Source organism: Arvicola amphibius, chromosome 2, assembly GCF_903992535.2.
Source record: "Arvicola amphibius chromosome 2, mArvAmp1.2, whole genome shotgun sequence".
NCBI classification, from domain to species: Eukaryota; Metazoa; Chordata; class Mammalia; order Rodentia; family Cricetidae; genus Arvicola; species Arvicola amphibius.
The window spans coordinates 25,299,731-25,323,009 of NC_052048.2; the positions used below are offsets into that span (position 1 = coordinate 25,299,731).

The following is a 23,279-nucleotide window of genomic DNA, read 5'->3' on the forward strand; positions in this document are numbered from 1 at the left end:
TTGCAACTCATTAGATAGAATTATTACACAGGGAGACGATCTGTAAGATATTTGATGACAACACAACTAACTGAAACACAAATCACCATAAAAGGAACTATACGTTAATGACAAAATTCACAGCTAGCACCGCATTCAACACCGAAAAGTTGAAATAGCTCCTTCATCAGGAACAACGATGCCCTCTCCCACCACTCCTAACTCCTATTCCCTGGAAGACCTGACAAGGAAAAGCAGCCAAGGAAAAGGATTCAGAAGGTCTCCAGTTTGCAATGTGCTGCATCATGCATGGCTTGGGTTCTGGAGCCATGGCTGGGGGAGAAGATGGAATGAAGAAAGGACAGACACTGAAGGCTGGACAAAGACACAGATGCAGAGAAGCTGGGATCAGGTGCGTTGGGCTCGCTGATGGGAAGCTGCAACACCCCAGAAGCTCAGAGTGTTTGTTACATACAGCTGAACACAGAGGCAGGTTTAGCTACTCTCACAGGAGCGGTGTCTACAGGGGAGTAGTCTTCAGGCAGCAACCCTCCAGTGGGAGAAAGCAACAGCGGACATTTTCTGTCCATACTGTTCACATTTCCACACGGAATGGAAGTGTAACTATCTCTCTTTAATGATACTATGATCATCTACAGAGAAAACCCTAAAATCTCTACATAATGCATACATAGCTCACACACACATTAGACTTCATAAATGAGCTTTGTACACTGGATGGATAAGTGGTAAAGAAGAAAAGTCCTTTTCAATTCCATATAAATAGAAGAAAATCTATGTCTAAGAATACTAAAACACAAAATATTTAAGGGTAAAATTCTGATGCACTATTGCCAGGAAACTGAACTGATACAACTGTTGCATAACCCAGTACAGAAGCGCCTCCAAACACTGGCTATGGGATTACACACGATGTAGCCATCTTGTTTTGGGATACATAGACTGAAACGTAAGAATACCATCACCTAAATATGCCCATGTTTATGTTCTTTGCGGTATTGCTCACAAAAGTGAAAACTTGCAAACAACTTGTATGTCAGTAGATGAATGGATAGTCAGTTTTTAATACCTATCTGTGTGTATTAGATACTAGTCCACGATAAAATGAACATCCGCTAATGTGTAACAGTGGATGACTGTGGAGGGTGTTCATCTACAGGAAACAATCAAAGATGGATCAGTGTATGACAGCACTTACAAACAATGTCTGAAAATGTAAACCACAGGAATTAGAGAGAAGAATCTCGGTGGTAAGGGGTCAGATGTCGGGATCTTTGACATGTTGAGGAAAGGACATAAACTGCCAAATAAAATCTGAGGGTCCGATATACAATATAGTGATGACAATTAGCACCATCCTGTGTATCTGAACTTTCTTAGAAAGTTCTTAAGTGTTCCTAACACACACACACACACACACACACACACACACACGATGGCAACTATGTTGAGAAATGAATGGTGTTAACCAGCTTTGTATAACTATTTCACTATATATGTATATATAAATCCAGACATTATAATTTAAATATATAGAATTTTATTTCTCAAGTACATGTCAACAAAGCCAAAGGCAGATTAAATCAGAGAAAAAAAGAGATAGGTGGAGAGAACATATCATACAATTGTGAGAATAAATGGTGTGGACAAAAGGATCAATGTATAGTGATCTGGTTCATGGAAAATTCTAAATAAAAGGTTATTTATGAGGGAGTGGGTGGATGAATAGACAAGTATACATGAATAAACAATCATTTGCTGCCTAATAAAATTCTGTGGACATCTCCTCCACATGAGAAACTTTCCAGGTGTCTGTGTAATGGTGGATAAAAATGCTGCCCCATGTCCATGGAGACTGCTTTTTCACAAGTATATTTTCTTCATCTGACAAACTGATTTCTGTTTAGCACTGCAAGGGATGTCATTCCAGCCCCAGCTAGAATATGGATGACTTAATATAACACATTGTTCATGGTCATTGTTGGGCTCACCTCGGTGCCAGAACCTGCAAGGGAGGAAAGAGCATCAGGTGTTTCTACAGTAATGCCGGGAAAGTGAAAGCAAGAGTAAGCAAGCAAGCCTGGGGATGAGGTTGGAATCTGTGAAATCAGATTCTAGTGTGGACAAATCAACTGTTCCCCACCACCCGTATCTGACCTTCCTGGAAAACAGGGCCCGCCGCATTTAATATTCTCTCAGCTTGTTACTTAACTGTTCTCCCAGCACACATCCCAAGGCTACTTCATCCCTAGGTCTTGGTACCCAGAGACTGTCAATCCATGTGCTTATTTATATATTGAGGTCTCTCCTTATTCTCATATTTTAATATTTTTAATTTTACAACACTCTTATTTTACAGACTGGAGAGCTAGTTAAAATATCTAGAAAATCTACTTATTTCTGTCAAGTAGAACAAGTAATTTAAAATCCTAGATTCCTATTTTCTTCTCTGAAAACTGAGAATGACAGTAACATCACTACCTATTCCTCACAACAGACATCTGATAGAATATGGGTGCATGCTAAGATATTGGAGTTTTTAAATAATTACATAAATATGACACATAAAAATATCAGATTGAGGGCTTTTGATTTATGAGAAATAATCAGTTATGGTCTTGACATTAAATTTTATTATAAAGATGTAGTGGCATTTCATTTGTATTTTAATAAATAAAGCTTGCCTGAGGATCAGAAAAGTAAAACAGCTACACTGGCCAGTCTTACAGACCAGACAGCAATAACACACACCTTTAATCCCAGTAGCCACACTAGTTTGCCATAAAAATCAGGTGGTAGTGATGTGTGCCATTAATCCCAGAACTAGAGAGGATTATAAAATGGGAGGAGACAGCTCTCAGTCTCAGTCTCATTCTGAGATTCCTGGAGGCAGGATCGCCATTTCAGATTGAGGTTGAGGTAAGAGCCAGTGGCTGGCTGCTTTGCTTTTTGGATCTTCAGGTTGAACCCCAGTTTCTCTCTCTGAGTTTTTATTAATTGTGCTTCATAAAGATATAAATGAAAGTTGAAGAGATGGCTCAGACATTAAGAATGCTTACTGTTTTTCCAGAACACGTAAGAGTACCATGTGAGAGTTCTGTTCCCAACACTCCTATTGGTACAGTCATACCACCTGTGACCCCAGCTCCAGTGAACCCAACACACTCTTATGGGCTCCATGAGCACCCACATACACATGGCACACACTCACAGAGAGACACATATACACACACAAATAAAAATAAAAATAGATCCAACTTTTTCAAATATAGATGAGTGACTGAAAGCACAATAAAACCCCCCATCTGTAAGCACCTGGTCGGGCACCTGGGTTCTCATCATCCTACACTCTTCTAACTCAGTTCCTCATCTCTCCTGGGAGTGTCAGCAACACGTGTCTCACAGGACTCCTGCGATGAGTAAACGGGGATGAAGGCAACTCCACCCCCAGCACTCACACCAGGACTGGGCTGTTTTGGTTTTATAATCAACAGCTGGAACACCCTAAAGCCTTCTCATGGCACAGGACCTGGGACTTCTCTAAGTAACTCTAGACTCACGTGGTGCTTTCATTGTATGGTGTCTGATCAATCCATCGCCACTGTCGATGTCCTGGATCTGAAAGTCCGATAAAATAAGCAGTTTTACGGTTCAGGATCTTAGTGATGAAATCCTAAGAGGAAAGAAAAACACAGCATTCATCCTATATTGAGTGCTTCTTTTTCTGTTGTAGATCTGTTAAGACCTCTTAAAAATTATTTTAGATGCACATATGCAAATACATAATAATCAAATCCTAGTTCATCTCTCTAGTTTTCAAATTTTGGATTAATACACAATAATTGTACATTTCAGAGGTACACTGTGATGGTTCGACTGACATTTTTCTGGTCACACAGAGATGAGAAGACAAAGAGGATCAAGGACTGGAAGAGCCCCCACCCCCAGGAAGTGCCATCTTCCCCTGCTGACCAGGACACAAAGTCATCACTCATTGACCTGATTTCCATGACACCAGAAACGATCTCTGTCCATGGTCATAATGAATTCTCGTCTCAGACTCACTCCCTTCTTTTCTTCCCCAACACCATTTTTGAAGGTTGCGCATGAGAGGATTTTATAAATTTAATCATTCTCCATTCGTAACTGTAGATATTTCATTTCTGATGGTTGGCTGTGACTCTCCTGATTGGATCCCCTTTCCCTAGTCAGCTCTGCGCCCTCCTCTGTTAGGCAGCTGGTACTACAGAGTGCTGAAATCACAAACTGGTCTTTCAAACAGAAACATTCCATCCTTCCCTCCACCCTCAGGCACTGCATTTCTGTTGCTATTGTTCCTGTGGGTTGTTTAGTTCACTGCAGCGGGAGCAAGGTGTAGAATACCAAGGCTACCTGATGGCAAGCCTTCTGCCACAGCACCAACACCCATGTCAACAAAACTCCCTCTTAGTAAAAAGGGCAGACAGCAAGCTGGGCCCAGTCCCTACTCGCTCCCAGCATGCACCTGCTCTTCCTTGCTGTGGACCACCATCAGATGAGCACCCATGCTGGAGCACTTCTCCTCACTCTCGCTCCAAGATGCAGAGTCAGCGGGAATGAAGTAGCACTGGGAACTAAATGGCTTCCAGTCCTTTGGGCAACAGCTCCAGACTTTGTCTATGGGGAGGAAGGAGATGTAAGTGAGATGTCATGAAGTCATTTAAAAGCTACTGTATGCTGAGACTACATAGGTGCCAGGACATCCCACTTCCTCAGATGCAACAAGGAGCACCCCCACTCGGGTGCCAGGCTACCCCGGTCTCCATCCATCTGCATTAACATCAGGGCCCCTTGTTCATCATCAAACATGTTGTAAGTATAACTCTTTATATCTGTCATAACGTGTTTTTCTATTTTATAATTGAAAAAATTGATATAGTTATCTTTTTTAAATGCAGTGGTTATAGTAGAATGGAGGTGACAGAGGAACCAGGAGAAACAAAAACACTAGAAAAAAATTTTAATCTAAAAAAGGAGTTCTTGGGCTGGAGAAGATGGTTAAGAGCACTGTCTGATGTTCCAGAGGTCTTGAGTTCAATTTCTAGCAACCACATGGTGACTCACAATCATCCATAATGAGATCTGGTGCCGTCTTCTGCTCTGCAGTCGTACATGCAGGAAGAACACTGTATACACAATAAATAAATCTTTTTTTAAATAAGGGAGTTGCCTATAAAGATACAGAAGCATACAGAATACCAAATATATTGAACCAGAAAAGGAAGTCCCCTCACCACATAATAATGAAAACACTAAACATACAGAACAAAGAAAGAATACTAAAAACTGCAATGGAAAAAGAGCAAGCCACATATAAAGGCAGATCTATCAGAATTACACCTGTTTTCACAAGGGAGACTCTAAAAACCAGAAGGGCCAGAACAGATGCACTGCATGCTCTAAGAGACTATTAATGTCAGCCCAGAATACTATACCTAGCAAAACTTTCAATCACCATAGATGGAGAAAACAAGATATTTCATCATGAAGTCAAATTCAAACAATGTCTATTCACAATTCCAGTCCTACAGAAGACACTAGAAAGAAAATTTTAACCCAAGGAAGTTAACTATACCTATGAAAACACAGGCAATAAATACTCTCACACCAGCAAAAATGAAAGAAGGGAAGCACACCCATACACACACATACCAAAAATAACAGCAACATCAAAATAACAGGAATTAAGAATCATTTGTCATTGATATCTCTAAATATCGATGGACTTAATTTGCCAATAAAAAGACACAGACTGTAAGAATGGATTCAAAAATATGATCCATCCTTCAGAATACAAGAAACACACCTCAATATCAAAGGTATGCATTACCTCAGAGCAAAGAGTTGAGAAAAGCTGTTCCAAGCAGATGGAATTAAGAAGCAACCTGGAGTAGGCATTCTAACATCTAAAAACTCAACTTCAAACCAAAATTTACTAAGAGATGAGAAAGGACACTTTATACTCATCAAAGAAAAATTCCATCAAGATGACCAAATGCAAGGGCACCCAAGTTTGTAAAAGAAACACTACTGAAGCTTAACTTCCATATCTTCCCTCACACATTAATAGTGAAAGGCTGTGATACTCCACTCTCACCAATGAATGGGTCATCCAGACAAATCTAAACAGAGAAATACTGGAGCTTACAGACATTATGAACCAAATGAACCCAATAGATGGCTACAGAACATTTTGCCCAAACACAAAAGAATTTACTTTCTTCTCAGCACATCACATAATCTTCTCCAAAATCAACCACATCATCAGTCACAAAGCAAGTCTCAACAGATATAAGAAAATTTAAATAACTCTGAATCCTATCAGACTACCACTAATTAAAGCTGGGTTTCAACAGCTACAGAAACAACAGAAAGCCTACAGACTCACTGAAGCTGAACAACTCTCTACTGAATGACTGTTGTGTCAAGGCAGAATAAAGAAAGAAACAGAAGACTTCCTAGAATTCAATGATAATGAATGCACAGCATGCCCAAGTCTAAGGGACAGAAAGAAAGTGCTGCTGAGAGGAAATGTCATAGCACTACATATGCCCACAAAAAGAAAATGGAGAGTTCTCATGCCAGCAACTTAACAGCACACGTGAAATCTCTAGAATAAAAAGAAACAAATCCACCCAAGAGGAGGAGATGGCAGGAAATAATCAATCCAGGGGCTGAAATCATCAAAACAGAAACAAAGAGAACAATACAAAGAGTCACTTCTTTGAGAAAATTAACAAGATAGACAAACTCTTATCCAGACTAACTAAAAGGTGGAGAGAGAATATCCAAATTAACAAAATCAGAAACAAAAAAAGGTGGGCATAAGAAAGACACTGAGGAAACCCAAAGAATCATTAGGTTATGCTTTAAAAAAAATCTATACTCCACAAAACTGGAAAATCAAAAAGAAATGGATAATTTTCTCTATAGATACCACTTACCAAAGTTAAGTAAAAATCTAATAAACAATTTAAATGACCTATAACCCTTACAGAAATAAAAGCAGTCATTAAAAGTCTCCTGACAAAAAAAAGCCCAGGACCAGACAGTTTTAGCATGGAATTCTACCAAACTTTCAAACAGCTAATGTCAATACTCCTCCAATTATTCCACAAAATAGAAACATAAGGAACATTGTCAAATTCTTTTTATGAGACCACAAACTCCCTGATAGCCAAACTACACAAAGATTTAGCAAAGAAAGATAATTACATACCAATTTCCCTCATGAGCATACATGTAAAAATACTCAATGAAATACTCCCAAACCATATCCAGGAACTCATCAAAAAAACATTATGTACTGTGATCAAGTCAGCTTCATCCCAGAGATGCAGGGATCATTCAAGATATGAAAATCAATCAGTATTAACCACCATATCAACAAAGTGAATGCGTCCGGCCACCCGGCAAGCTTTACCCAAAATAATTACATGGAAACTGTATTCTTTTAAACACTGCCTGGCCCATAGTTTCAGCCTCTTATTGGCTAATTCTCACATCTTCCTTTAACCCATATTTAGTATTCGGTGTAGCACCACGAGGTGTGGCTTACCAGGAGAGATCTTAACCTGCGTCCATCTTGGAGAGGAGAATCATGGAGACTCACTATGGCGACTGCCTGAAGCGTCTCCCCAACTCTACTTCCTTGTTCCCACAATTCTGTTCTGTCTACTCCACCTACCTAATTTTCTGTCTCTTAAAGGGCCAAGGCAGTTTTCTTTATTAATAATGAAAGTAACACATAGACACTTCTCCATCATTTCCCCTTTTTCTGTTTAAACAAAAAAGAAAGGCTTTAACTTTAACATAGTAAAATTACATGTAACAAAACAGTTATCAAGCAAGTATTACAGTTACAATATTTAATCTATTTTATCTTTTATCATAACTAAGGAAAGCTATAACTATCTATTTATTCTTTAACTCCATCAAAGACTACAGAAGGATATAATATTACTTAAGTAAACAAGAAATATGCAGCTTTCAAACTCTAGAAATGACAGAGACAACTCGCTGCCTGGACAGTCACCCAAAGTTCCTCTGTACCGTTGGGGCATCCATCTTCAGCCTACAGGCCCATAAGTATCCAGCAGACATTTCCATGAACCAGGAAATTCCAAAGACAGTTCAGTCACTTTCTGCTGTGTCCTGCAGAACGTCTCGCAGACTCTTTCATGAATCAGGAACCCCAAAAGACCGTCTCACCCTTAGGCAAGTTCAGCAGTCCTCTCTCTGCGGGTTCTTGGTGTCCAGTTTATGCAACAGTCCAGCCAAGAGCAGTTTCTTGCCCAAATGGCTATCAAACTCCATAAGTAGCCTCTTTGATGCCCATCCTCTTGAAGTAGATTGGTGCTGCCAGGAGCAGACGTGTCTCATTGTCATGAAAACCCTAAGTTATTAAAACATTAAATGCCATATTCTGCAGTCTTTGAAAGATATGAAGAATGCCTATCTGAAATATATCTATGCACATCTAGAAAATCTAACTAACATGACTACAAGCTTGACTATTATCGATGATTATCCATTAACAACCTATATTTCCTAATTATACATTACTTTTTTAAATGAATTACACAATTACAATATCTTAATCAAGATCAGAAATACATATACATATAACAAATTGACCTTAAAATCCATACCATTGCAAATTATTCATCTCTATATCATCTCCCCTTTAAATGTAAAAGAACATTTATAAACAATATTTGGGAAAGTGGGCGCAGTTTTTTCTCTCCAAACTGCTTCCTGCTGAATGGGGGCGCTGTTAATCAGATCTTTTATGGTATAACCTGTCTGCTAGGTTCATCTCAGTCGGCAGTTGAGCGAAGTAATTTTTTGAGGGTGTTCACAGCAACCTTTCAGGAGGGCGTGATCTATCATACCATATTGGGATAGAAGCAATCCAGAGAGCCTCATCCTCTGTGAAAACAAAAGAAGAAACTCTTTTCCAAAGCATCATGTTCTTAGATCCAAATCCTGAAGTCATGCCATTAAGATGTCCATTCTGGTCTAGCCTGGCAGCCCATATAATGAAATGTCTCTCTGTATTTAGCTCCTTTACAGTCAAAAATTTCAAAGAAAACACAATAAAATACATAATCCAGACTCTCTGTGAATTTCCCATTTTTACGTGGCTTATTTTTACTCTATCACTTTACTTTATTCTGTCTCTTTAAAGACTTTACCCCTTTTTAAAGGCATTAACTTTATTCTCTATATATTTATTTTTTCCTCTCTCAAGCCTACGTACAGTCATCCAACATTGTGACCCATTTAAAAGTCTTTTCTGTCTGAATCTGTCCTATTGTGAATCTGTAATTCTTTACTATGCAGGAGCACTTCTTAAAAGGTTAAGCACTTAAAAACTTAAGTTGCGCCATGTAGAGGTAATACGGTACCGCCTGTTTCCAGCCAACTCTAAACCTTAACTGCACTGTTATCATGGTAATTACAATAGATAGTTCCTGCCTGAGGTCAGCACAGTTCAGCATGGTGGAGCAGAGCCAGAGCTACTCCTGCCTCAGTTATTTGGTGCCCCTAAGCTGCACACAGTTCCAGGCACACAGCAGTCCACATTGGAGCCACACTCAGCAGTTTAATTCTGAGACTGAGCGTGCAGCACAGAAACTCTTTTCACCCAAGTTACAGCCAAATCTGAGGCGCAGAGCACTGCGCAGCCTGGAAACATCTCTGTATGGCGGCAGAAATCCGCCATGTTCTCCCGCTCTCCTAAGCCTGATTCCGCCATCTGCCCAGGTGCAGGCAAGGAGCAGGGAGCCATTGGCCCAGTCTCAGTGCACTCTCCTTCCTATCCCAAGCGGGAACACAAATATCCAGGCCCATAAAAGCCAATGAAATGCTTTATAACCAGAGGTTGCACTGGCGGCACAGCACCAGGAAGCCAGGTTTTAAAATGACTCAGCTTTTTCTCTGCCGCAATTGCCGAAACAGGAAATCTCTCTACAGCACGTCCTAGCAAACAGCAAACAGCTGTGTTAAACTCTCTCTCTCCTTTATTTAAAGCCCTCTCAAGTTTTTAAGTGGATTTAGTCACCACGTTGGGCGCCAATCTGTAGAAGGAACGGCGGGCTGCGTCCCGCCACCCAGCCGCCCGCTAGCTTTACACCCGAAATAATTACACTGTATTTTTGGCCGCCAGCTAGCTTTACACCCGAAATAATTACACTGTATTCTTTTAAAACACTGCCTGGCCCATTATCTGTAGCCTCTTATTGGTTAATTCTCACATCTTTCTTTAACCCATATTTAGTAATCCGTGTAGCACCATGAGGTGTGGCTTACCAGGAGAGAGCTTAACCTATGTCCATCTCAGAGAGGAGAATCATGGAGACTCACTATGGTGAATGCCTGAAGCGTCTCCCCAACTCTCCCTCCTTGTTCCCACAACTCTGTTCTGTCTACTCCACCTACCTAATTTTCTGTCTCTTAAAGGGCCAAGGCAGTTTTCTTTATTAATAATGAAAGTAACACATAGACACTCCTCCATCAATTATCTCATTAGACACTGAAAAAACCTTTGACAAAATCCTATGTCCTTTCATGTTAAAAGTCTTAGAATGTTTAGGGAAATAAGAGACATACCTGAACATAATAAAGGCAATTTGCAACAAGCCTATAGCCAACATCAAAGTAAATGGAGAAAAACTCAAAACAATTCATCTAAAATCAGGAACAAAACAAGGCTGTGCACTTTCTCCATATCTATTCAATACAGTACTTGAAGTTTTAGCTACAGAAATAAGACAACTAAAGAAGATTGGAAAGAAACAAATTAGAAAGAAGTCAAAGTATTGATGTGCAGATGATATGATGGTATACATAAGTGACCCCAAAAATTCTACCAGGAAACTTTTACAGCTGATAAACACCTTCAATAAAATCAGTAGCACTCCTACAAATGGCAAACAGGCTGAGAAAGAAATCAGGTCAACAACACTTTTCACAATAGGCAAAAAAGAATATAAAATATCTTGGGGGTAACTCTAGCCAAGCAAGTGAAAGACTTGTATGACAAAAATTTCAAGTCTTAGAGATTAGGGATACAGGGGTCATTCCTAAATATAATAAAGGCTATTTACAGCAAGCCGACAGCTAACATCAAATTAAATGGAGAGAAACGCAAGGCCATCCCACTCAATTCAGGAACGCGACAAGGCTGTCCACTCTCTCCTTATCTCTTCAATATAGTGCTTGAAGTTCTAGCAATAGCAATAAGACAAAACAAGGGGATCAAGGGGATTCGAATTGGAAAGGAAGAAGTTGAACTTTCGTTATTTGCTGATGATATGATAGTGTACATAAGCGACCCGAAAAACTCCACCAAAGAACTCCTATAGCTGATAAACTCCTTTAGTAGCGTGGCAGGATATAAGATCAACTCCAAAAAATCAGTTGCCCTCTTATATACAAAGGATAAGGAAGCAGAGAAAGAAATCAGAGAAGTGTCACCTTTCACGATAGCCACAAATAGCATAAAATATCTTGGGGTAACTCTAACCAAGGAAGTGAAAGACCTATTTGACAAGAACTTTAAGTCTTTGAAGAAAGAAATTGATGAGGACACCAGAAAATGGAAGGATCTCCCTTGTTCTTGGATTGGGAGGATCAACATAGTAAAAATGGCAATACTACCAAAGGCAATCTATAGATTTAATGCAATCCCCTTAAAGATCCCATCAAAATTCTTCACAGATCTTGAGAGGACAATAATCAACTGTATATGGAAGAACAAGAAACCCAGGATAGCCAAAACAATCTTATACAATAAAGGAACTTCTGGAGGCATTACCATCCCTGACTTCAAACTCTATTACAGAGCTACAGTATTGAAAACAGCTTGGTATTGGCATAAAAATAGAGAAGTCAACCAATGGAATCGAATAGAAGACCCAGATCTTAACCCACAAACCTATGAACACCTGATTTTTGATAAAGGAGCTAAAAGCACACAATGGAAGAAAGAAAGCATCTTCAACAAATGGTGCTGGCATAACGGGATGTCAACCTGTAGAAGAATGAAAGTAGATCCGTGTCTATCACCATGCACAAAACTCAAGTCCAAATGGATTAAAGACCTCAATATCAATCTGATCACACTGAACCTGTTAGAGGAGAAAGTGGGAAGTACTCTACAACATTTGGGCACAGGAGACCGCTTCCTATGTATAGCCCCAGCAGGACAGACATTAAGGGCAACATTGAATAAATGGGACCTCCTGAAGCAGAGTAGCTTCTGTAAAGCAAAGGACACTGTCACTAAGACAAAAAGGCAGCCTACTAACTGGGAAAAGATCTTCACCAACCCCGCAACAGACAAAGGTCTGATCTCCAAAATATATAAGGAACTCAAGAGACTAGACTTTAAAATGCTAATGAACCCAATTAAAAAATGGGGCACTGAACTCAACAGAGAATTCTCAACAGAAGAAGTTCGAATGGCCAAAAGACACTTAAGGGCATGCTCAACCTCCTTAACAATCAGGGAAATGCAAATCAAAACAACGTTGAGATACCATCTTACACCTGTCAGAATGGCTAAAAACAAAAACAACAATGATAGCCTTTGCTGGAGAGGATGTGGAGTAAGGGGTACACTCATCCATTGCTGGTGGGAATGCAAACTTGTGCAACCGCTTTGGAAAGCAGTGTGGAGGTTTCTCAGGAAATTTGGGATCAACCTACCCCAGGACCCAGCAATCCCACTCTTGGGAATTTACCCAAGAGATGCCCAATCATATTACAAAAGCATCTGTTCAACTATGTTTATAGCAGCATTATTTGTAATAGCCAGAACCTAGAAACAACCTAGATGCCCTTCAGTGGAAGAATGGATGAAGAAAGTGTGGAATATATACATATTAGAGTACTACTCGGCGGTAAAAAACAATGACATCTTGAATTTTGCATGCAAATGGAGGGAAATAGAAAACACCATCCTGAGTGAGGTAACCCAGGCCCAAAAAGATGAACATGGGATGTACTCACTCATAATTGGGTTCTAGCCATAAATAAAGGACATCGAGCCTATAATTCTTAAAAAATCCTAGAGAAGCTATATAAGAAGGTGAACCCAAAGAAAAACATATAGTTATCCTCCTGGATACTGGAAGTAGACAAGATTGCCAGACAAAAAATAGGAACATAGGGGTGGGGTGGGATGGGGGGGGGGGGGGATGGGGAGAGAAAAGTGTGAAGTGGAGGATGGGAAGAGCTTGGGGGAATAGGATGGTTGGGATATAGGAAGGGTGGATATGGGAACAAGGAATTATATATCTTACTTAAGGGAGCCATTCTAGGGTTAGCAGAGACTTGACTCTAGAGGGGTTCCCAGGTGTCCAGGAAGACGCCCCAGCTAGGTCCTTGGGCAGCTGAGGAGAGGGTGCCAGAAATGTCCAGATCCTATTGCCATACTCATGAATATTGCATATCACCATAGAACCTTCACCTGGCATTGGATGGAGAAAATGACAGAGCCCCACATAGGAGCACCGGACTGAGCTCCCAAGGTCCCGATGAGGAGCAAAAGGAGGGAGATCATGAGCAAGGAAGTCAGGACCATGAGGAGTGCGTTTACCCATTGAGACGGTGGGACAGATCTAACGGGAGACCACCAAGTCCAGTTGGAATGGAACTGATGGAACAGGGGACCAAACCGGGCTCTCTGAATGTGGCTGACGGTGGAGGAGGACTGAGAAACCAAGGACAACGGCAATGAATGTGAACTCTACAGCATGGACGGGCTCACTGTGAGCCTTGTCAGTTTGGTTACTCACCTTCCTGGACTTAGGGGGAGCTGGCAGGACCTTGAACTTAACATAGTGAAGGGAACCCTGATGGCTCTTTGTCTTGGAGAGGGGTGAAGTGGGGGTATGGGTGGAAGGGAGGGGAGGGAAGGGGAAGGAGGCGGGAAGGAGATGGAAATCTTTAATAAAAAAAAATGAGGAAAATCCTAGAGAAGCTATATAAGAAGGTGAACCCAAAGAAAAACATATAGTTATCCTCCTGGATGCTGGAAGTAGACAAGATTGCCGGACAAAAAATGGGAACATAGGGGTGGGGTGGGATGGGGGGAGGGGGGATGGGGAGAGAAAAGTGTGAAGTGGAGGATGGGAAGAGCTTGGGGGAATAGGATGGTTGGGATATAGGAAGGGTGGATATGGGAACAAGGAATTATATATCTTACTTAAGGGAGCCATTCTAGGGTTGGCAGAGACTTGACTCTAGAGGGGTTCCCAGGTGTCCAGGAAGACGCCCCAGCTAGGTCCTTGGGCAGCTGAGGAGAGGGTGCCAGAAATGTCCAGATCCTATTGCCATACTCATGAATATTGCATATCACCATAGAACCTTCACCTGGCATTGGATGGAGAAAATGACAGAGCCCCACATAGGAGCACCGGACTGAGCTCCCAAGGTCCCGATGAGGAGCAAAAGGAGGGAGATCATGAGCAAGGAAGTCAGGACCATGAGGAGTGCGTTTACCCATTGAGACGGTGGGACAGATCTAACGGGAGACCACCAAGTCCAGTTGGAATGGAACTGATGGAACAGGGGACCAAACCGGGCTCTCTGAATGTGGCTGACGGTGGAGGAGGACTGAGAAACCAAGGACAACGGCAATGAATGTGAACTCTACAGCATGGACGGGCTCACTGTGAGCCTTAACCTTCACCTGGCGATGGATGGAGATAGAGACAGAGCCCCACATTGGAGCACCGGACTGAGCTCCCAAAGTTCTGATGAGGAGCAGAAGGAGAGAGATCATGAGAAAGAAAGTCAGAACCATGAGTGATGCGTTCACCCACTGAGACGGCAGGACAGAACTAATGGGAGACCACCAAGTCCACTTGGAATGGGACTGATGGAACATGCGACCAAATCGGACTCTCTGAAAGTGGCTGATGGTGGAGGCTGACCGAGGAGCCAAGGACAATGGCGAAGGGCTTGGTCTCTACGACATGGATGGGCTCTGTGTGAGCCTTGTCAGTTTGGTTGCTCACCTGCCTGGACCTGGAGGGAGTTGGGAGGACCTTGGACTCAACATAGTGTAGAGAACCCTGATGGCTCTTTGGCCTGGAGAGGGAGGGAGTGGGGGTATGGGTGGAGGGAAGGGGAGGGAAGGGGGAGGAGGAGGGGAGGAGATGGCAATTTTTAATAAAAAATAAATAAAATGGAAAAAAAATAATAAAAACCCAAAAAAATGAGGGAAAAAAAGAAATTTAAAAAAAAAACTCCTTCAGGAAAAAAAAAATTTCAAGTCTTTGAAGAAAGAAATTGAAGAAGATATCAGAAAATGAAAAGGTCTCCCGTGCTCATGGATCAGTAGGATAATAGAGTATAAATGGCCAGCTTACCGAAAGCAATATACAGATTCAATGCAATCACCATCAAAGTTTCAAAACAATTCTTTACAGACCTTGGAAAGACAATTCTCAACTTCATATGGAAAAAAAACAAGATAGTTAAAACAATCCTATACAATAAAAGAACTTCCAGAGGTATCACCATCCCTCATTTCAAGGTGTACTACAGAGGTGTAGTAATAAAAGCTGCATGGTATTGGCATAACTACAGACACATTGATCAATGGAATTCAATAGAAGACCCAGGCATAAATCCACACACCTATGGTCACCTGATTTTTTAAAAAAAAAAAAAAAGAAGCCAGAAATAAACAATGGGGGGGGGAAGCATCTTCAACTAATGATGCTGGTCTAACTGAATGTCTGCATGCAGAAGAATGCAAATAGATCCATATCTAAAAGCCTGCACAAAACTCAAATACAAGTAAATTTAATGATAGCTTGAGAGTCTACCTCTTCAACGCTACCTCCGGGGTTCAAGGAAGCGATCCATAGCAAAGCAAAACTGAGATTGAGGGTTTTATAACTGAGGAATACAGAATAAACTCACACATGCTATTCTGGTCATGTCCTTTATTGTTCTTCCTTGAGTTTCAAAGATCTACAATTTAAATACACATACAACAGCAATTCTTTGGCAATAGAGAGGTCACCAGGCTATTTCTCAGGGTCATAAAACATTCTTTGTAGATACAATAAGAGACACACAGAGCAATAACTTGTCAGCTTTTTTATGGCCCAGGGTTGCAGCTGTGGCTGGAAAAAGCTTCAGCTTCTCATAAAGGGGAAGGGGTCACAAAGAGGAGAAACTAAAGCAAAGAGAAATATAAGGAGGAGGCAAAGAATTCATGTACTATTCTACATTTCTTAAGTATGACTAAATTTATAGGTTAAAAGTTTGTGATCAATAAAACATAAAAAAGGCAAAACACCTTTTTCCATCCTACCACAAAGATACTTGCTAAACTATGTTTGTGCAGCTTTATTCATAATAACAAGAAACTAGAAACAACCTAGATGTTTCTCAGAAGAATGGCTAAAGAAAATGTGGTGCATGTACACAGTAGAGCTGTTTAAAAAATGATGCTGTGAAATTTAGAGGCAAATGCATGGAACTAGAGAAAAATTATCCTGAGTTAGCTAACCCTGACCAGAAAGACAAACATGACATTACTCACTTATAAGTGAATATTAGCTATTGTTTCAAGGATAATCATGCTACTACAATCCATAGACCCAAAGAAGCTAAGTACCAAGGGGCATCTCCCTGGGAAGGGGAAATAGAATAAATTTGTAGGTAGACTGAGGGTGAATGGGGATAGGAACAAGAGGGATCAAAGTATGAGGGTGGAGAGAGGGAGTACCGAGAGAAACTTCTGGAATCTATGCGGGTGACCCTAGTAAAGATTTCTAATAATGGGTGATATGAAGCCTGAACTTGCCATTTTTCTGTAACCAGGCTAAGACTTTCAGTGGTGGAACTGGGACTCCAACATAGCCACAAAACCTTTGACCTATAATTTACCCTACCTGTAAGATGTGTTGGGGTAAAAGTGTGACAGAACTTGTAGGAGTAACCAACCAGTGACTGGACCAACTTGAGGCCCAAGCCACAAAAGGGAGCCCATGCCCAACACTGCCTAGATGATCAGGAACCTGAAACTGAATGGTTCAGAGACCTATGGTAGAACCAAACACAAAAATAATACAAAATAAAAGCAAAAGTCAAGGAAATTATTCCTAATGATATTCTGCTATATTCATAGGCTGGTAGCTAGCCCAGTTGTCATCAGAGAGGTTTCATCTAGCAACTGATGGGAGCAGATGCAGAGACCTGCAGCCAAACTTTAGATGGAGCTTGGAAAACCCTGCAGAAGAGAAGGAGAAAAGTTTGTAGGAGCCAGAGAGGTTAAGGATACCAGGCTGCACACATTTGTTATGGTTGTGTATCTTGGTGTTCTTGTGGGACTTCTAAGGGTGGAAAAGGGCTGTCTCTGATTCTTTCACTGTTCCTGGGAATCTTTCCATCCTACTGGCTTGTGTTGGTCAGTCAGCCTTGATATGAAGGTATGTACCTAGTCTTACTTGTTATGCCATGTTCCGTTGATATCTCTAAGAGACCTGCTCCTTTTTGGAGGGAAATGGAGGAGGAGTGGATCTAAGGTAGAGTGGAGGTGGAGAAAAGAACTGACAGGAGTGGAGAGAAGGAGAACTGTGATGTAATGGATGAGAGAAGAATAAATGGAAAGAAAGAGGGGGAAAGAAAGAAAGAAAGGGAGAGAGAGATGAGAAGGAAGGAAGGAAGGAAGGAAGGAAGGAAGGAAGGGAGGGAGGGAGGGAGGGAGGGAGGGAGGGAGGGAGGGAGGGAGGGAGGAAGGGAGGGAGGGAGAGAGGGAGGGAAAGAAGGAAGGAAGGAAGGAAGGAAGGAAGGAAGGAAGGAAGGAAGGAAGGAAGGAAGATCTATATGGAACCATTACACTTTATAGCCAGAAACCAAACTCTTAGGCACATTAATTCTTACCTTCTATGTGTGAACCATCTTTTGTGCAATTCAATCCTGTGTAAGTTAGATCTTTTATGGCTTTTTTTTCTTCAAGAAGTTGAGAGTACTTTTGAAAATAAACTGTAAAACAAACAAACAAAAACAGAACAAATATGTCTCATTTTCATGAAAGAATTGTGACTCTCTACTTTCTACTTACTGGCACACAGATCTATTAAGTCCTGATTACCTAAGTAGACAGGGCTTGACTACAATCCCCATAACCCCACTGTCAGTGGAGTCCTCAGCCTCCTATTTAGAAATCACAGGTCCTTCCAGGGCTCATAGAAAGACAAGTGATTTAAAAGGCAGGACAGGTCTGTTGTCATGGCTCTAAAGGGAGTGACCCATACGCTTCAGTGCTTAATGTAAGATGAAAATGCAAACTCTTGGGGGAGGGGAAGCAGACATAGATACTCATATTTAAGGATGTAAACTGCCTTTGCTTTGGGAGGAAAGGGGGTTAGCTAATTCTGGGTAACTCTAGGTATTTTAGAATGTAAAATAAAGACTAACCCAGCATGTATCTATGGATCCATGTTTTTCTTCTTAAACCTCCTTCATCTCGACAGACTCACTCTTCTGTGCACACATTCTTGCTCTCTCCTGGTTTGAAGCTGGACTGGCTTCTCTAGAGCTGAATTTCTTCACTTTCCTTCCTGTGTCCTCATCCTCCTCACCCTGCCACATTTGCCTTCTCCATTTCACTAACAAGTTTGAAATGAATCTTCAATAATGTCCCAGGGCACTTATGAGCCATCTTGCTATTGGACTTGACCCCACTTCTCTTCCTTCTCAGCTCTTAACGCCATTGCTCTGTCTTGGTTTTGGCTCACCATTTTTACCATCACTTCTTGTTTCTTATATTCTCTTCTCCCTCCATCCACCCCTATAAAATGTCACACTTCTTTCAGTCTTGTTATTGTGCCTTCTCTTCGTGCAGAATCTTCCTAAGTGATGTCATGTATTGCTATGGTTTTACCTGCTACCTATGTGGGCAGAATCCTGTGTTCACTAAACACAAACATATTAGGTTTGACTCAGTATGCCCAAAATGCAAATCAGCACCTACCAACTTAAACCTGTGACTTATTGTTTACTGTCTACCTCTTTGAATGACTTCATGGTTGCTGTTGCAGAGTTCACATCATCAGAATATCGAAGTCACACTGCACTTCTTGGACCTCTTAATCCCTGGATCCCAATATTCATTAAGAACCTATTTCCTTGGTCCTGTGCCCTTTACCATTCATGCCACCTCCTCTTGTGTCCTTCAGACACATTGCATTATCAGGTTACAAACGCCCTTCCCATTTCTCTCTTCTAATGGCTCCATTTTCAGATTTCTGCAAAAGTGCCATCAATACCATCGATAATCTAAATTTAGCTGCATCGGTTCTATATTTGGAATGTTGCAATGGTTCTCTATGACTATGAGGCTTTGAAAAAAAAGACCACAACTTTTAACTTCTGTATTTACACACCATTGCAATATGATTTTGAAATTTTCCCGGTGAAGAAAGAAAGAAAGAAAGAAAGAAAGAAAGAAAGAAAGAAAGAAAGAAAGAAAGAAGAAAATGTGAAAAAAGGTAAAGTCTTCTGTGTGAGCTGCCTCACACAGACTTTCTTTAGCCAAGAGAATTGCAAAGTCCACTCTGATCTACTTGTAAGTTATTTTTTAAAGATTTATTCATTTATTATATATATACAGTGTTCTGTCTACATGCAGCCAGAAGAGGAGAGGCCAGATCTCATTATAGATGAGTGTGAGCCACCATGTAGTTGCTGGGAATTGAACTCAGGACCTCTGGAAGAGCAGCCAGTGCTCTTAACCACTGAGCTATTTCTCTAGCCTACACATTAAAATTTTTGAGAGGCCTGGCTCATGGTCACTTTCAATCTTGGAAGTCTGCAATCTGCTATGTAAACAAGCCCAGGCCATCCCAAGGACTCATATAAAGGTGCCCGGACCTGTAACTGACCACATATAGATGCCTAAGTTCAGCTAGGACCAGAAGAGTCACTCAGTGGAGATCGGCCTAAATTGCCATACCATAAAAGTATAAGATAAATAAGTCATCTTAGCTCATTAATTTTATGCCAATTTATTTAGCAAAAAACATAATAAAAATATATTATTAGGAGTAAAAACTAAGTCTTTCATAAAGGAGCACCGCACATGCTCTGATCCTACTTTGTCTACCTAGGGAAATGTCGTTTCTTCACTTAGCACTGTGTGCTTCAGCTATTCAATCTTCTGTCTCACACAGTTCTGTGACATTCTTGATATACAGCTCTAGATGTCGCCTCTTCTAGGAAATCTATGTCTCCACAAGACTTCCTGGACAGTGCTGCAGACACTAGCCCAGTTTTGCTTCATTATTTTTTTTTGAGACAGAGTTTCTACGCAGTCCTGGCTAGCCCCGCACTTGCTGTCCTCCTATCTCAACATCCCGAGTAGCTGGTACGAATGTGTGACTGCACCTGATTGCCACTGATTCTGGAGATCAGAGTCCGGGTTCTTCCTGGACTCTGTCTGACTCGCTGTGTGACACACAGTAAACGGCTACTACTTGATACTGACTGATGAAATGAGTGAGTAAAACATCCTAAATAAACTAGTTTGCATGCATTTAAACTTTTCGGAGAGTCTCTAATCTTTGATGAGCAGAAATTCACACATTTGCTCGGCTGGCTTGTAGATTTTACTCATCCTGCACAGGACAGAAGCAATTAGGAATTAGCTGAAGAACATTTCTTGGTTAATTACTTCTTGGCTCCTTCTTGTCCCCAAGCTCATCCCAAGATGAAGGAGACCTCGTCACATACATCTTGTCTGCACATACAGCTCGTCTGCTGCACACACAGCTTGTCTACACACACAGCTTGTCTACACACACAGCTTGTCTGCACACACAGCTTGTCTGCACACACAGCTTAACTTCGACTTCTCAATGCCAATGAGAAAATATAGATTTGATCTCCCAGCCTAACAAAGACAACACTCCGCAGAGTTCACTCCACAACCCCACATACACTCATAAATACCCTTCAGTTTCCCTAGTGAGAAAGAATACCTTTTATCCCAAGACAGTAGCTAAATCCAAGGGCAAAGTAAAAGTCACAATTCAATCCCTTGAATTATTTTTTTCCTCGGAGAATACCTCTTCTTCGTATTCTGTTAAATGTCAAGTGCTACAGCGGAGCCTCCCTTCATCTGAGGCGGACATCGCCCAGTGGTTTGCTTGGGATACTTACAAAGAAAAGCAGCTAAGAATGCGACGGCCAGCAGCAGGAAAAGGGCCATCAGCGATGTAAAAAGCAGTGAAGGAAAACCGGGCTTACTTAGATGCAGGGTGGGCTTCACTTTGGGAGCTGGAAAGAGAACCACATTCATTTCATGAGTAATAAGTTCCATCCTCCCTCCTCATTTCCCTTCTCCTCCACATCTCACAATTACTAAAGTGTGGCTATTTAAATAATAGAAAAATAATGTCCATTGTAAAAACATTACAAAGAATAAATCCACACACCCTATTGAAATAACCAATATTAGTATTTTGAGATCTGAAATTATTTTATAATTTGAATACAAATATATTCACAAAAACACTTTGATGGGTTTCTTTCTTTTTTCTTTTTTTTTTTTTCCTTTGGCGGTGGGAGGTGTAATGAGCTAGGCTCCCACTACGTAGACCAGGCTGGTCTAGAACTCATATGTAGTCCAGGCTGGCCTCAAGTCCGCAGTGATCCTCCTGCCTCTGCCTCAGGAGTGCTGGAATTACACCACACTGGTCCTTTCAGCAGATGTGAAAGGATGCACACATACTGTGTTGTCGCACATGGCAACACAACATCAATACCGCCGTCTGGCCGACAATTTCTCTTTTACACAGTATCATAAGTACATTTTTTTAAGACAGGGTTTCTCTGGGTAACAGTATGAGCTGTCTTGGAACTCGTCTGTAGACCTTGCTGGCCTCGAACTCACAGAGATCTGCCTGCCTCCCGAGTGCTGGGATTAAAGGTGTGCGCCACCACCACCCAGCATAAGTGAATTTTCGTGTTATCATGTTTTCTTGGAGTTCTTTCCTGTGGTTGCAGCACTATGTATTCAAATAACTTCTAGACTGCCCAAACGTTAAAGACACATGTACAATAAGGGCTGAATATTTCTAATTGTATTCTACTTCTTTAGCATAAGGTTAGTCTGCTAGTCCAGTCTTGTGGCTGGAAAACAGTTGCTAGATGAAGGTACAGTTTAGTGGCAGAGCAATTGCCTACCGAGGGAGAAGCTCTGCTTTGATCCACAGTATAAAATAATAAAATTCCTTCAAGAAAAAAAAAAAAGCTCCAAACAGAGAAACAGTTTACATAAAGTTGTAATATCCTGTCAAGCATAGAGGGGAGAGCTCAATATTGAAAAGTATTATTTCGCTTTCTGTTCATTTTTATATAGCTGGAAAGGCAGCGAGATGCAAGGAATAATTTCTGTAAACAGAAAGAGCAAAACAAATGCCAAAAAAACTTTTCTTTCCTAGTAGACAGCTCTACCGTCCTTAAAAGTCACTCCGCAAACAATTCAACCCACTGCGACTCCAGACAAATCCCAGTCAAGAGCACTCAGAGAATCAGTAACCAACATCACCCTTCCTTCATCTTTCCCCCTCCATTAAGTCCAGAATATTTTTTACCTGTAGCAGAATCTGAGTAGGGGCCTGAGGAGTTGGATTCATTCTTGAATCTCACTTCTGCATACGTGATTTCTGAAGCCATATCAAGAAAAGACCTGCCTCCCTCAGGTAACGCACCTCGTCTCCTCCCAAAAACTTGTGGTATGTGAGAACCGAACACGGTGATAAGTTGTCATATTACACAATTGTATAAGAGAAGAGGTATTTCCCGCTGGGATATATCACGTGAGGATGAGAAACCCCAACACAGAATCACTTGGGCCACACACGCAGAGACGAAACATCTTAAAACAAGAAAATAAGAATTGCAGCGTTCAAACCTACTCAGCACACTATGCAAATCTATAGAGTGGGAACTCAAAGGGGGAAGGAAAGAAACAGGAAGGAGGGGAGAAGAGGAACCATGCCCTCAGAGAACTCTGTCCTAAAACGCTCTGCAGCAAACATAAATTCATGCCCGACTATAAGCAAAAAATGATTTCGGACGAAACCAGACAGCATGAGCAAATGCTTAAGGCACAAAGACATCCATTTTGACGGAACAGGCAAATTCTGATACCACATTCTTGGTCTCCTCACCATTATGTGGGCTCCCACTTCCCCCTCAGCTGC

General features: G+C 41.2%; 1 protein-coding gene across 1 annotated transcript; it reads right to left on the reverse strand.

The window, feature by feature from the left end:
* Window positions 1-1,625: 1,625 nt before the first annotated feature.
* LOC119807776 (C-type lectin domain family 4 member A-like) lies at window positions 1,626-22,915 on the reverse strand. Its single transcript, XM_038319925.1, has 6 exons — window positions 22,668-22,915; window positions 21,232-21,348; window positions 17,953-18,054; window positions 4,505-4,656; window positions 3,561-3,673; window positions 1,626-2,005 (listed from the first exon to the last, which is right to left on the reverse strand). Exons 1-6 carry the CDS (start codon window positions 22,747-22,749, stop codon window positions 1,864-1,866), a joined length of 708 nt encoding a protein of 235 aa, XP_038175853.1. The 5' UTR covers window positions 22,750-22,915; the 3' UTR covers window positions 1,626-1,863.
* Between the last annotated feature and the right edge of the window lie 364 nt (window positions 22,916-23,279).

What these genes read in the sequence shown, in the direction of transcription:
- LOC119807776 (XM_038319925.1), bottom strand. Translation starts at nt 22,749, where the DNA reads ATGGCTTCAGAAATCACGTATGCAGAAGTGAGATTCAAGAATGAATCC. An exon ending in ATTCTTAGCTGCTTTTCTTT is followed by an intron (nt 18,055 to 21,231) that starts GTAAGTATCCCA and finishes TTTGTTTTACAG; the next exon opens with TTTATTTTCAAAAGTACTCT. An exon ending in TCCACAGCAAGGAAGAGCAG is followed by an intron (nt 3,674 to 4,504) that starts GTGCATGCTGGG and finishes CTTTCCTCTTAG; the next exon opens with GATTTCATCACTAAGATCCT.